Source organism: Numenius arquata, chromosome 1 (assembly GCF_964106895.1).
Source record: "Numenius arquata chromosome 1, bNumArq3.hap1.1, whole genome shotgun sequence".
Lineage (NCBI taxonomy): Eukaryota > Metazoa > Chordata > Aves > Charadriiformes > Scolopacidae > Numenius > Numenius arquata.
The window spans coordinates 139157152-139173229 of NC_133576.1; the positions used below are offsets into that span (position 1 = coordinate 139157152).

At 45.6% G+C, this 16078-nt stretch overlaps 1 protein-coding gene across 2 annotated transcripts in view; it reads right to left on the reverse strand.

Annotated features, from left to right (window-relative positions):
• Positions 1 to 16078, reverse strand: part of GDPD5 (glycerophosphodiester phosphodiesterase domain containing 5) — a 125540-nt gene that overhangs the window by 27567 nt on the left and 81895 nt on the right. For both annotated transcript variants that reach the window (XM_074168567.1, XM_074168559.1), the window contains exons 5-7: positions 13475 to 13573; positions 11409 to 11502; positions 7494 to 7639 (exon numbers count right to left, since the gene is read on the reverse strand). In XM_074168567.1, coding sequence (XP_074024668.1) covers positions 7494 to 7639; positions 11409 to 11502; positions 13475 to 13573 — 339 coding nt within the window. The remainder of the gene's footprint in view (positions 1 to 7493; positions 7640 to 11408; positions 11503 to 13474; positions 13574 to 16078) is intronic.

Consider the following 16078-nt stretch of genomic DNA (forward strand, 5'->3'; position numbering starts at 1 on the left):
GAGAATCTGAGTAACAGATATTTCCATCATCCCAGCCTGTCTCTGTCTCCCTCCAAGAAAGAGGGAGCTGAAGCCCCAAATTCAGCATGTTTAGGGCAGAGATGCATCCAAGCAGGACAGTTGTTGGTACAGAAACTACTTGCTGTGATTTGTGCTGAATTTTTTTTTAAAAGGTTTTACAGCAGAACTGCGAGAACTAAACAAATGCATAATCTTTCTGCTTGTATTTCTCTGTCTCCCTCCAGTTTCTTTGACAGGTTTTCCTCCTTGATGCAACATATTCAGGCACGTTATCTAAAACTCAGATCCAGGTCTGCAGGGATCCAGTGCAACTGGACACAACCCATTTCTTAAAAAACCAGGGCTGAAGTGAAGGAAGCCCCAGGGCACAAGGCAACGATTTCACTCCAAAACCTCTATCCTATATAAACCATGCCAGCATCATAGAATTTCCTAGGTTGGAAGGGACCTTTCAGGTCGTCTAGTCCAACATCCACTGAAAGCCAGAGACAGATGCCACGCAGGGTTTCTAGAAGCTGTTCCTTCTCTTCACACTCGGTTTGACATTCTCATCCCTTGCAAAAATCAGGTTACTATTCATTTCTTCTTGCTACAGAGACACAGCAAGTAATTTTAGAAAATTACCCACGAATGAATTCACTTTGACTATTTTTGTGCTCCGAAGTCAATTGCAAATGCTTTCAAATGGAGTCAAGAGCTTTGGACCTTCTTTAATGAAGATTATTAAAGGGTGCTCGTTAGAGCAGCGCAGCCTTGCTACAGTTGGACATCACTACACTGTATTTTTCCCCCTAATTAGACACCTTGCCAGGCCTTCAGAGATAAAAATCACTGCATCATTTGCATGTTGGGGGGGCTAATAAAGAAGCTTGCACAGAAGGACCAAATTTGTTCCAAAGTGTAACCTGTCATCGTGTGCTCAGCTGCACTGAAGGATTTGATCTTTGCTTCATCAACAAGCTTTAAGGATATTTTTTCATCCTTTTGGAAACATGAGCATCATTTTACTTTTTTTTTTTTTTGAGCTTTCCCTCCCTTATCTCTCCTTTCCAATATTGATCTCCTTGTGGGCCAATAACTGGACTAAAAACACAAGGCATGATACCCGATGGTATTTTCCTTCCTGTCAAAAGATGCCCTTTGGAAGTTCCCTGTATGGGGCTTAGTGTGGGATCTGCCAGTACATTGATTTCAGTATTCACATCCCATCACACCAGGTCACTATGAGGCAATAATAGTACTGTTTAAAAAATAAAAGGTATCCTTAATCCCTAGGAAATCAAGATATTTTAGAGAGCATCCACATCCAACACTTCTGGAAACAGCTCAATGAGACTGAAAGGAAGGGAAAAAGCACAAAACAAAAGGAGAAAAAAAAAATAAAGGATTGCCTTGCACAACAGGATAAACTCAAAAGCAAAAAGCCATCATAAATTTAATAACTAGATATAGGAGATGAGACCTGATAATTGCTGTATAGCACACACAAAAAAAGCAAGCTGAAGTTTGATTTAATGAAAGACTAAATAACCTTACACAGATTTATTTCGGTGAACGCAAGCATTTCTCCAGGTCTAACAGAAGATGCTAATTGTGATTCTTCATTACTATTGATCGGGGCAGCAGACAGGTTAAATGGCCATATTTTCAATAGACGGGTGTGCATAAGATGTACAGCAAACCAAATGCTTCTTGATTTCAGCAGCACAAACCAAAGCACTTCAGAGCCCTTAAAAACCAAAGCCATCTCAGAGAGGTGGTGGCAAAGTTTTGGTACCCAAGATGAGATGAAATAAAGGCCCTCAAAGCTACCAAGAAAACAAAACCCTAAAACGACACAAAGAAATCACCATTAAGTGAAAGCTCTCTAATAAGCCACAATCTCACAACCAGAAGTCTTCATTACTACTTCTGTTGATAGCTGGCACCACAAGATGACAAAACAGCATCTCTGCAGAACACCAATGTATATTGGAGGCTTCACCTTCAGGTGTCTAAAAACAAAAAAAAAATTAACTAAATAACTCCATATGTGCACAGCCATGCTGGAATTTTTGGGGGGAGTATTTGCTGGAATTTTCCTGGGAACAACAGGACACACTTCCTGTCGAGGCAAAACACACTCCCATGCAGTAACCCAAAAGGCAAACCCTAAGCACAATGAAAGATTGGCTGCCCACCAAGGCACTTTGTCCCAGCAATGGGTACTTTTCCACTCTGAGGTTGTGCAAAGCCAGTGAGTCAGTGCTGCCAAAAATTGCTCCTCCCAGCACGGTGCCTGGGCTCAGAGCAAGGAGATGGCCATCGTCTGCCACGAAGGAAGGAGCCCACACACGGGCAGCTGTTTCGGCACAGTCTTTCTCAAGCGCTGTTAAGACATGCCGAAAACCAGCTGTACGGGTGGTTTGCCAAAAGCGTTTATTTCCATGCTATTTGTAGCCTCCAGCTCTGAAAGCAAGAGCTGTTCTTGCCTCTGACATGCTTGGATGGTTTCCATGGGTTTAGCCCGATTGTTTGTAGACCAACCAGTAGCTTTTTGGTCCCAGTAATGGGAGGTGAGCTCCCAGGCTTCATGAAGGTCTCCAAGGAGACAGATACAGCTCTTGCTCAGATAAGTCCTTGCTATTGTTAATCCTTTGGGTGATTTACCTACAGTTTGAGATCAAAGGTCATCATGATGAGCCCGATTATTTTTATAAGGAATGTATAATTAGGAATAACAACTGAAAAGCAAGTAGAATTCAACATTATGGACAGCACCTTCTTCAGATTCCAAAAGCAACGATAACCTGCCTCAACCCGAAGCACCACGAAAGACATTTGGGAGAAGACTTGAAAGGTGCAAACTGCAGTAGAAGCTGGTGTCCTGCTGGATGAAGTTCCTCATTTCCATCTCAGGTTTGGTCCCAGCTTCTACCTTCTACCCTTGTGGCTTATCCTCAGCATAAATGGCGTATTTACCACCACAAGGAGAAGACAGACAGTCAAATCTATTGCCACTGAAGACAAAACACAACTAGATTTCCGTAAGAAGAATAAAAAAAGATGGAAGACACAACAGACACTTGCTCATAAAGCCATCTAAAAAGTTTAACATATTAACATGTAAAATTTACAGAGAACCCCATCTCGCATTTCAGGGTGTCAGACGACTCCTGTACCCATCAGGACAAGACCCTTTCAAGCAAACAGACATCAAGTGAGGTCTGGAGCCCTCAATTCCCAGCACATTGCTGCCACAACCCTGATGCTGTCCTGATGGGAGTCCAGAAGGACAGAAACCGATCTGGAGCCTGAATAATTCATTTCAAAAGAGCCTTTGAAAAGAAACTGATTGATTAACTGAACTCCTGCTAAGAGAAAGGGTTTTCAGAGAGCACCCTGATGGGAATGGACATTTAGCATTGTGAAAAGCGGGCATGACTGGATGACATTTGGGCAAGGGAATGCAGGAGGAGTCATGCAGAAGAACATGTGAATAAAAGCGTGAATAAAAGCTTGTGGGGGAACAGGATGACACCAAGGGGACATTCCTTGAAGGAGCGCTACCACTACAAATGGTCAGCCAGTATGAAACCAGTAGCTCCCTTGTAGTGCAAAAAGCCACACTTCATCTAGGTACAGATGCCAGGATGGTTTCTGATTTTCTCTTGCTACTTAAAATGCAAGGACCATTTCCCCTTTCCAGTGTTTCAAGACAAATTATATGAGCCATATGGCCTCCGTCCCTCACTTTTTCCTCCACAGAACAAGGAGAGCAGTTGAGTCACACTCACACAGACCCTACACATGCTAGTCTTAAAGATCCTAATGGGACAAGAGGAGACAGGGTGTGTGGATACACAGAGGAAAGCAGGCTCTAGAGTGCAAAGGAAGATCATCGTCCCTATTTGAGGAGCAGGCTGCATGCACCGATGGGAAGTGCACGCACCTACAGCTTTCCTGGGAAACTCTCCATTTCAACACCTTTTGCCCCATACACCATATGCCACATCCCCAACAAATCCCTTATTTCAGGACAACAGGTGTCTTCAGCCACCCCACGGATCTCCTTTGCTGACTTTTGGCAGAAGAGCACTCAGTTGTATTTGTGTATTTCTAGTATAAGAGTGTTGGACGTGCAAATGCAATATTACAGATCCAGTCCCACCAGACGGGTGAAGCAACCCGTATCAGGCTCTATCAGAGAACAGGTTTGTCTGCACAGCAAATGACATTTGTCTTGCTTCAGGAGATTTGAAGGCAAATACTGCATCGCTTTCTATCATCTCCAGTCCCACTAGATCTAGTTTCACCTCAGGTCCCAAATTCCCATGCTCTGTAGACTTTTGATCTTGACATTGCCCAAAGGAGGATGTCTGTGTCCTACAGCCCAGTCCCCAGACTCTTCCCTGGGCTATTTCCTCCTCCCCAGCTCCACTTGGCCATTTCTCCAAACTAAATCTACATGCAGTTGGGCTCAACTGCAAAAGCGCAGCAAGCAGCCCTGTGGAATGGCAAAATGCTTAATTTACTTAATTTTTTTTTTTTTTAAATAGAATTATCTAGGTTGGAAGAGACCTTTCATATCAATGAGTCCAACCATCAACCCAACACTGACAAACCCACCACTAACCCATGTCCCTCAGCACCACATCTACCCGGCTTTTAAATACCTCCAGGGATGGGGACTCCACCACTGCCCTGGGCAGCCTCTGCCAAGGCTTGACAACCCTTTCAGGGAAGAAATTTTTCCTAATATCCATCCTAAACCTCCCCTGGCAAGACTTGAGGCTGTTTCCTCTTGTGCCTGTTCCTTGGGAGAAGAGACCAACCACCCCTGGCTACACCCTCCTTTCAGGGAGTTGTAGAGAGTGAGGAGGTCTCCCCTCAGCCTCCTTTTCTCCAGGCTGAACACCCCCAGCTCCCTCAGCCGCTCCTCACAAGACTTGTGCTCCAGACCCCTCACCAGCTCCGGTGCCCTTCTCTGGACACGCTCCGACCCCTCAATGTCTTTCATGTAGTGCCCTCTGGCAAGGCTTTAAAATCATTAGTTTCCAAGCAGATACGACTTAGTACAACTTGAAGACTTGCACTGTAGGTGGAGCTCTTCAAACTCAAGGTGATATTTGACATAGGGAAAGGCTGGGCATGGATGGAAGTACAGAACAAGGTTCTGACCACCTCCCTCTGGTCCTCTTCTTACCCCATCTCAGCTTTGCCATTCAAGGGCACAGTCAGAAGACACTCACTACACATACAGCAAAGGCAAAGCAGTTGGATAAACCTACTGCCAATTCATCATGGGACACACAGACTATTTCTTGGAGGTTGGAACAGGGCTTGCTGGTCTCTGATCTCACTTCTTGCAGGCTTCAGAGAAAGCCATCTGCTGTTAACAGAGAACCAGCTCTGGGTATTAGGGAATGGTGAAGGGGGTGGATGCACCCTGCTGAACATCACCTGAGCCACAGCTCCATGTGCAGCACTGAATGTCCTCCACCACCACTTTTCATCAACATTTGCGACCTTCTGCACCCTAACGTACAACCAGCATCTTAGAATCATAGAACGGTTACGGTTGGAAGACACCTTTAAGATCATCAAGTCCAACTGTTAACCTCACACTGCCAAGTTATTGCTAAACCATGTCCCTCAGCACTCCACCTACACGTCTTCTTCCCAGATAGGTTTATACCATACTCCAAGGAGCATTTGCTGGCTCCAAGCAGGAACATGAAGGAAAGTAGAGGGCCAAGTCTCTGCTGGGAGTCTTGCTCCATGTAAGCTTTATGTAAGTTATCTGGAAAAATAGAAGGAATTTGTCTGCTGTTTAGTTCCTTTAGAAGGCTATGGGGGGCACACAGGCCCAGAAATCCTGCAGAATAAAAATCTCCTATCAGGTTGTGTGATTTTCTGCCATCCAGAAAGAATCCAGAGCACAGGTTCTCACTTGGCTTCTCCTGGCCTTCATGGCTGGTACAAACTCAGTAGGACAGGAAAAAGCATTTATCATGCCCAGAACTTCATTCCACCACCCACAGAGGCAATATGGTTAAAAGTGACGCAAATGAAGCTGGCATTTCAAGGGATTCCTTAAAGAAAGAGATCATTAAAAATAAAGAGAACTAAAATAAAATACTTCTGTGTCATGACAGGTGTTTATCTCACCTAGCAAACTCCTACTGCGCACTCTTGGACTGGGAGAGGAGCTAAAGCATGCTCAAAGCCTGCCAAATAGGTTCTGACAGCCTAGGCAGATATTCAAAGCAGAAAAACTATCAGCAAAAAAGTTAGTTGGATATCCTTAAAAAAAAAAATATATAATTTACGTTTGTAAGCCCAGTGCCTACACTGCAGTATGCCATCTTGTCTAAAGTCAATCATAGAATGGTTCAGGTTGGAAGGGACCTTAAAGACCATCTAGTTCCAACCCCCCTGCCATAGGCAGGGACACCTCCCACTAGACCAGGTTGCTCAATGCCCCATCCAGCCTGGCCTTGAACACCTCCAGGGATGGGGCAGCCACAGCTTCTCTGGGCAACCTGGGCCAGTGTTTTCACCACCCTCACAGCAAAGAATTTCTTCCTAACATCTAGTCAAAATTTCCCCTCTTTCAGTTTAAAACCATTACCCCTCTTCCTATCGTTCCCCTCCCTGATCAAGAGTCCCTCCCCATCTCAATCAACCACCAGAAAGAGATGGAGTTAGAACCATTCAACAGACAACTAGGTACAGAAGCACCCAAACGAGAGAACCAGACCAGTATGACCAAACACCACAGGACAGCTTTATCCAAGACCAGGGATGTGCCCAAGCCAAGATGCTCCATCTTTAGCCTGGACGTGTACAGAGACCTTGGAGAAGAAAGGACTATATGATTATGATTTCCAGGCCTACCCAGAGGCAGATGACAGGAATGTTTCATCACCTCACCCAGTCTCATGATGATCTACAATGCAAGAGTACCGTGCAGTCATGTAGGGTCACAGCACAGCTTGTTTGTTTGTTTTTGCAGATTGCCACATACTCAAGGCATCTTGCTGCAAGCTGAGTTTAACCACTGCTGGTGAGGTCCTGCAAAGGACACGAAGACTGAGCCTCAAGCTCTAAAGAAAAAAATAATAAACAAAACAACAACAACAACAACAAAAAAATCACAAACAACTACTGCTGCAGCTCAAGGGCCAAGCCTGGAGAGCAAAAACCAGCAGAACTAGCAGCCAGGAATATGCAATGGCACAAACCACCCTGAGCAAGGCAAGGATTGCCCTTTTGTTTGCAAGGCATCTAGAACATCTAGGGCGTGACTTGACTCTGGGTTCACATACTGATTTACCACTGCAGTAATTCCAGCCAGGAGGGGTGCCTCCAAGTTATATTTGTCATATATATTCTCTGGAGAGCAGCCTGGAGACCATCAGATCCGGTACCATCCTTTACACAGGCAGAAAAGTCAGACACCACCATACTAAATAATTACGGCTACTCACCATCGGTGCTCCACGGTGACCTATAATGGCTGGCTTTGGTCCCAGAGCCTTCTTCTCCATTATGCAAGGGGACGAGATGGTGAGGGGGACGAGGTAAAGTGCAACTACAACTGCGAGGTATGCAGTGACCATCAGCATCTGAGAAGCTGAGAGGGAAAAGAGAGAGAAAGAGCTGGTGAAAATGTTGGTCCTGACCTCCTCACACCACAGGAACGGAGCCAAGGCACCTTCATCTTCCTCCAAAGGAGAAACTGGTCTACAGCCATTGCCCCAAGTGTTGAGGGAAAAACATGCTCTATTTAAAATAGCCTCTTTGAGCTAATCAAGTCCTGAGGAGGGTTTTCACTTCATTTTGTATGGGGGAAACAAAAAGTTAGGCGAATTGCTTAAACGTCCCAGCAATGTAGCCCAAACCAGAGCTGATTTCCAGCCCTTTGGGTGGGACAGCACCAAATTTTGCCCTGCCTGACAGCAGAACTAGATCACCAGCCATACACACCTGCAAATAAGTCACGGCACCATGGGGGTGCATTTAATATCACTTGAGTTTACATTAGTGGTTCACCAACACCACCCGCTTCAGCCAGAGTAAAGCCACTTTAGCTCTTTCTGCAGAAGGATTTGTGCCAGCCAGAACAGAGTTAATTTGCAATAAATGTTTTACCGATTAAGTTGAACACATTTAAATAAAACAGTGGGTTGGGACGGTGCTACAGCAGTATTTCAGGACCGGTGAATGCAGCCAAGGGGGTGCTGGCTGTAGGGCTTGGGGCCAGATGAGCAGTCCTGCCCCCCACACCGTGGCTCAGCCCCCAACTACAAGTGACTTCTCACAAAGTCCAGACTATCTGGGAATCTTTCGAAGGTGCTGACAGCGCAACAGAAACGCCCCTTGTTCCCAACAGACATGTATTCCTTATAAAGGACAACAGGCACCTTTGAACTCCTGAGCTATTTGGAGTCACTTGAAACCACAGATATTACAGCATAAGACTTCTTTTTTTAATTATTATTTATTTTTCAAACTCATTAAGAGTTTGGAACTCAAGGGAGAGCCTCCAAAAACCCCCTTTAAAACAAATATTTGCCATGGACGCGAGATGGAGAAGGCTTTTTTTTTTTTTAGGGGAAAGAGAACAGCCCAGCTCTGGTCCTGACCACAACTGATCTGGTTTCACACATAAATAAACTGCTTTTTGCTTCTAGCCTCTAATAGCCTCATTCAAACATGTTCTGACAAGCGAGAAAGAAACACTAGTAACCTTGCCAGCTATTTTTTTCCTCTTCTCTGGAAGAGATGTCAATCACCCACAGAGCATTCAAGGAACTGAATGGCATCTTGCTAAGTCGGTTCATGCTGTGTCCTGCATCACAGAGATATGGTGTCCCGGCGTCGTGTGTTACCAGCATCAAAACCTCCAGATGGAAACTGGGCATGATCCCAACCAATTCTTGCTCACCCCAGGAATGCCACACACCAACCAAGCTTTGAAAATCAGCCTAATTGTCAGCAAAGTCTCAGGCTGTGCAAAGAATCTGGTCCCTTCCTTCCTAGTACTGCAGCTTCAGGATCCAACAGCTCAGATCCACACTGAAGTCAAGCACCATGTGAAATGCGTGGACTTCCAAATATTTTTATCATTGGATTGCACCCACAAGGAAAGGATGCCCCAGCAGGGGTCACAGACTATGTTGTGGATTCCCCATCCCTGGAGGTGTTCAAGGCCAGGGTGGACAGGGCTTTGAGCAACCTGGTCTGGTGGGAGGTGTCCCTGCCCAGGGCAGGGGCATTGGAACGAGATTATCTTTAAGCTCCCTTCTAACCTAAACCATTCTATGATTCTATAAAACAGAGCTGAAGACCTCACCCAGACATGGATATGTGGGAAACTGAAATCACACACCAAAAAAAGACCCCAAATGAAATACATGCATGAAAGACAAGCAAAGTACATACTGTTCAGTTTGAAGTTGGATGGTCTGTATGGAAGAAGCTCTCCTGTTGACTACCCAAGCCAAGAAAGCAGGACAGATTAAGTCTCCCACTTTCTACAACATGACAACACCAATAATTTAGATGCAAGCCTTCCTTCTCCATCCCCCCTGCTCTTAGCGACCACTCCAGCCTGGTTTGGTCTCCTGGAAGAGCAGGTTTCTCACACGACCATTTGCTACTCAAGGCTTCCAGGGCTGCTTTGAGTCCAACATTTTCTATCTGACCTCAGAAGCAAGCTTTGAAAACAAGCTACTACCTTTTAAAACACTGTAGCTAAGAAACTAGTGTTCTCCAGGTTTGGAAAAAGTAGCATGGGAGGAACATAAAAAAAAAAGGTGTAAATTTGCTCAGTGAAAAAGCCAGTTGCTGAAGAATGTCACATGCCTCAAAAAAAGACAAGAACAGATGACTACACCACCAATGACTGCAGCTGCACCAGTTATTTCCGAAAGATTATTATTAGCGAGTGAAATCTTATTATCCCATTTACATGCAACTGTAGATTCTCACAGAGATTTCAGTTCCTCTCTTCCATTCACCACCGTGTCAAATATTTCTGTACCAAAAAGTCTGTAAACTCCTCCAGGTAAAATACCTTTTACAAGTAAAATGACCCTGAAATAACTTCAAGATCCAATGGTACAGAAAAGATGAATGCTTTTCCTTAAAAACAAACAAACAAAAAACCCCAACCCAGGAGCGGGGAAAAAAAAAAAAAAAAAAAAAAAAAAAAGAGAAGGAAAACAGCTTCCCAGCTTATTAAAAACAAACAAAAAAGCCATTTTCAGGGAACTCAGCTGCAAGAGAAAAAGTATGAGGAATTCAGAAGCAGCACATGCAGTCTCTCCTCCGGGCGTAACCACAAATCCTCCCTCAACTGGCAGCCTAATTACATGCTAGGACATATTTAAGAACCACCAGGTACAGCTTTATTGGCATATTTACAAATTAAAGCAGAGCAATTCTTTCTTTGAAAGGTCTCTCTGGATATCAAAATCTTTCCATCTTCAGACACCGTGTCCTCATTCTTAACTCTTACTTCTTGGAAGTCTTTCGCAAGTGCTGCCAAATCCTTCCAGGGCTTGGATTTTGCTGCAGGTTAAATACCAATTAAAATAATTTTCCTGGAGCTGGCACAAATGTCTGAGAACATCCATGGACGCCCTGAAGAAAAACACTTCTGAGGGCACAGAAGGATCAACTTATTTCACAGCAAAACCTGGAGGAACAGCTCAGGCTTGGGAGAGCCCCTGGCAACAAGGTGGGACAGGGAAGATGCACAAAAGAGATTATTTCAGTGGTCAGGACCATCAACGAGAGCTGGGTTCAGTGTGTCCTTCACCACCATGGTTCCCTTAGATCTTTGACCATGTCTCAATGTGCATTTAAGGAAGCACCTAACCACGAGGGGACCAGATCCCTACTGAGCCCTCTGGATGCTACTGCATCACAATCAACAAGCCCATGAAGGCTTTCAAAAGCCGGATTCACCTAGAAATGCAGGTGAACAATAGCCGAGGAGATGGGGGAAGGGAGAACTGCTTATAAGATCCAGAGAAGAACCCTTCACGTTAACTGCGGAGGGTACATTTATGTTTTCTAAAGCAGATTAATGGAAATCTGGATGCTTTTAGTCATTGCATTACTGAAAGCAGCCCTTTCACCTCCAACCCTGGTGTGCTTCTGCCCACAGCTGTGGGATCTGGATGCATCCCCAGACCAGATTCACCCACTCCAGTTTCAGCCAGGTTACTCTAGGAGAGCATCCACCTCCCCAGCATGGCTGAGCTGGAGGTTGCTGAGCCCAGGGAAGGAACCAGCACTGCTTCCTGCCAGCTGGTTCCCAACAGGAAGACCCAACGCCCCAACAGCCACCCACCAGCCTCTGACCACCACGCAAAGACACACAGGGTACTCACTGGCTTTCTCCATTCGTGCAAACTGCCCCGCTATCAACCACGACAGGGCCGTGACCGCTGCAAGTGCTCCTATGTGCAAGAAAGGGGCTGTGGCCTGCAGGATATGAGAACAGGAGAGAAAAAAATGAGGACAAACACCCCAGCACCTTGCAAATTCACTGATCTTACAGGCTCCATAGTGCATCAGACCACTCTGTTCCCAGTTGGATTTCACACCATTCCTACATGAGGCTCCTGCATCTGTTTTGGCCACCACTTCTTCCAAAGCTTATCGCTGCCTTTGGCACTCAGGCCACTATGAAGGGAAAGCAGGAAAGCTCTAAACCCCTTCTTGGGGAAGAATGCACCCAAACCCACAGATATTTGGAAGAAGTCTCCTTAAACACCATGCAAATTCAAGTAAGGCTCTTGGTACCACGAAGTTTTAAATTTCTTGTAGTCCAGTTGACTACAAGACATTGAGTGAATAGCTCAAAGTCTGGATGGAGGTCAGTGATGAGCGGTGTCACTCAGGGGTCTCCATTTGGACCAGTACTATTTAATATCTTCATCAATGGCATAGACAGTGAGATCGAGGGCACCCTCAGCAAGTTTGTAGATGATATCAAGCTGAGTGGTGCAGCTGATATGCCTGAGGGAAGGGATGCCATCCAGAGGGACCTGGATTAGTCCCTCCGCTCTGGGGAGACCCCCCCCTCCCAGTGCTTCCTCCAGGTCTGGGGCCTCAGCACAGGAGAGACATGGACCTGTTGGAGTGGGGCCAGAGGAGGCCACGGAGGGCTGGAGCCCCTCTGCTGTGAGGACAGGCTGAGAGAGTTAGGGGGGTTCAGCCTGGAGAAGGCTCCAAGGAGACCTTATTGCAGCCTTTCATTACTTACAGGGGGGCCTAGAGGAAAGATGGAGAGGGACTTTTTAGCAGGGCCTGTTGCAATAGGACAAGGGATAATGGTTTTAAACTAAAATAAGGTAGGTTCAGATTTGATAAAAGGAAGAAATGTTTTGCAATAAGGGTGGTGAGACACTGACCCAGGTTGCCCAGAGAGGTGGTAGATGCCCCATCCCTGGAAACATTCCAGGTCAGGTTGGACGGGGCTCTGAGCAACTTGATCTAGGTGAAGATGTTCCTGGTCATGGCAGGGGGGTTGGAATAGATAGCCTTTAAAGGTCCCTTCCAACCCAAACTATTCTATAAACACCCTGGACTGGGGTAGACCATGGTGTATCACCATGAAAGAAAGTTTGAGTTGGAACCCGAGTCATGCTTTTGTTCTCCAATTGCTTGCCTAAATCTTTTTTTTAAAGAAAAAAAAAAAAAAAAACAAAACCAACGAAAAACAAGAAAAGGGAAGCACTTCTGAGAAACGTTAGTCACTTGTGTGAATGCTATTTTTTCCCTCCTGTATTTGTGTACTCCCAAAAATACAGCAGTGATCACCAGTAAAACCTCTCAAACCTTTCAGGGGCAAAATATTTTGGGACCCCTTTTTGAGGAAGAGGGAAAAAAGAATAGAGAGCAGGTCTGTCAAGAAATTAACAGTTTGTAACTATTTTTCTCTAAAACTTATTTAGCCCTGCAGCATACAACAAGTCTTTCTTAAAACAGGACTAGAGCACAGAAGTTGCATTCTTTTCACATATATATATTTACGTGTAATGTAAAAACAAACCCAGACTACTCCTCCCATAGGACTGGGAAGAGCATGATGCTCCAGGCCTGGACACCGATGTCCAGAGCATTGCTAGCGAAAACCAAGTGAAGGAATTGCCCTCTCCCCTCCAGCAACTCTGAGTCACATCCAGCCTCAGTACTTTCCACCTCTAACTCTGCATCCAAGCCCTGGTTTGAGTTTAAAGGAAAGAGCCCAGGAGATGGAGACAAAGTGATATGGTGGCCTTGAGGACTCCACAGGAGTTTTGCTGCAAGTTTTCTCATTGCCAAGATTTCCATTTTAGAAGTGATAAACATCAAGACAGGGTTTTATACAGTAGAAAGACACAAAGTCCATGGCATGTAGATGCACTGGCCCCTTCGCCCACTCAGAGAAGCATCCTTGAAGACAACTTACTTGCAGTGAAATAAATACCATCTCCCATTCGTCGTCCCAAAGCTGTGCTATCGATGACATGGTCACCACGGTAGTGATCAAGGTTGTCACCAGGCCAATCTGCAACAAATATGAGAGTATTTACATACAGCATTCAATCGTTATCATAGAACTTCTACAGACTGGGAGATGGAGAGAGAAAACTTTTGTATGTAATAAACAGCCTAAAACAACTAGCCTTAGGAGCCACAAGGAAAGAGGTTGGGCTTGTGTGCTGTGTCAGCATAACCTCCCTACAACACTGGGCTAAATAGTCCCAGGAGCGCACATCTCATGGATGATCTCTCACTTTCTTCACACGCTGGCCAATGGTATGGAAGATCAGGTGATTTGCCCTGCCAACAAACTGGATCAGAAACAGCTTAATTTGGGTTCTGCCAGGCTGTGGAGATGATCCCAGATTCTTGGAACAGGTTGCCCAGGGAAGCTGTTGAGGTACCATCTCTGGAATTGTTCAAGACCAGGCTGGACGGGGCTTTGAGCAACCTGGTTTAGTGGGAGGTGTCCTTGCCCATGGGAGGGGCATTTGAACTGGATGATCTTTAAGGTTCTTTCAAACCCAAACCATTCTATGATTCTCCTGGCCCTGCTGCAACAGCCTGTGATGCACCAATGCTATGGGAGGTTGGTGGACTTTGCTCAACTTGACTCTCCAACGCTTCTGCTCAGGGATAAAAGACTTGAGCACACCCAGACAACAAACATTGCATTTCTCAGTAAAGGCTGACACATGTTCAAGCAAGGCTGTCATTCCCATCACTAAGCAATCATCTCTGAGATGGTTCAGCACAACATTGTGCATGAATGCGACCTCACCTGGGCCTGAAATGGCAACAACTGTGCAGTCAGCATCCAAGCCATGTTGACAGAGCAGTTATAACAGATATTGCCCCTTGAGAAGAGGCTGTGGATGACAGTGGCTGAACTGAGATGGCAGAACAAGACCCAGTCCATCAGCCACTTCCCCCAGCCTCCCTCTCCCACCACATGGAAGCACTTGGGAGTCTGAGCGGAGCAGTCAAAAAGAAAATGTCATCTCCATTTTGAAGGTAAAAAGTTCAAACCGTCAAAAACCGTCCTAGAAATAATTCCAGCTGTAAAGACCTAAAATCTGGGCTGTCTGTCAAAAATAGTTCACCATCCTCCGCCTCTCCATCTGGTGTCTCAGTCTCTGCTGTACCGCACGCCTGCTGGATCAAAAGGATGCTGCTGCTCTGCATCTCGATCTCATGTTCTGTCTAGATCTGAAATCTGCGTAGGAGACTTGGGCAGAAAAGGCCAACAAATACGTAACAGTGAACTAATCATCTAGGATGCACAGGACATCTCTAGACTGATTTCAGATCTACTTAATACTTTTGACAAGCAAATAGAAAACTCCACGTTCCCAACGTTTACAGAAATCACTATTGTACACAAGGACGTGATTTCTCATTCTAGTTAAAGTTTAGCCCTCGATTCCCACCTGCTATTCATCTCCTAGATGCCCACAGACAGACCTACCAACAGCACAAGAGGCATCCATAGGACAGCAATGGCTTACCCTGAGCCTCTAACTTTTGGGAAACATGAACAAAGCACACGGGGCAGCAGAAGGGGCCAAGAGATCCACTTGACCCAGGTTGAAGATGATTCTTGAGCCAAGAGGCTGCATCCAAACCAACTTCCAACCCTTACCAGCCCATTTCTGCACATTCAAGGAAGGATGGGATTTACTTTCTTATTTAAAAGACACCCCTCCAGTGACCTATAGCGGTAAACCACACTATTTCAAGATATTTCCTCATTAAGGATTCTGAATTAATGACTCTCATAAATCTCAGGGATAGGACAAGAGGAAATAGGCACAAACTGGAACATAAGAAGTTCCATCTAAACATGAGGAGGAACTTCTTCACTTTGAGGGTGGCAGAGCACTGGAAGAGGCTGCCCAGAGAGGTGGTGGAGTCTCCTTCTCTGGAGACATTCAAAACCCCCCTGGACATGTTCCTGTGCAACCTGCTCTGGGTGGACCTGCTTTGGCAGGGGGTTGGACCAGATGATCTCCAGAGGTCCCTTCCAACCCCATGTGATTCTGTGATCAAGGACTCCAAAGCAATGCATGTGGACAACTGCACTGTGTTCAAGGCCCCATGGCAAAGAAGTCATTCTGCTGAGACCTCCGTGGGTCAGACCTCTGGGCCATCAGCCAGAGTGTAACACCAGCACACAACCAGGATTGAAACTGCTTCTCATCCATTTTATATCCCCCAAAAGCTGAACTTAAAATTCAGCAGCGACAGAAGACTCTGTCAACTAGATTTCTCCAGGACAGCCCTAATCCCCTTGATGTCGCTGCCCCGTGCAGCACAGAGGTGTCAAGTGTATCTCCATTTCATCATTTCCTCCTCCGATCAGCTCTGATTTATGGCTTCTTACCCTCCCCCATCCATCTCCAACTTGGCTTACGATCCTCAGCTGTTTTTGCAGGATTACAGGAGAAAATTGGAAGGAATCATGCTATTTGCACATACCAGCCTTTCCCACATGCTCTAATCTATATTTGACAGTCATTCAGCACGGTTG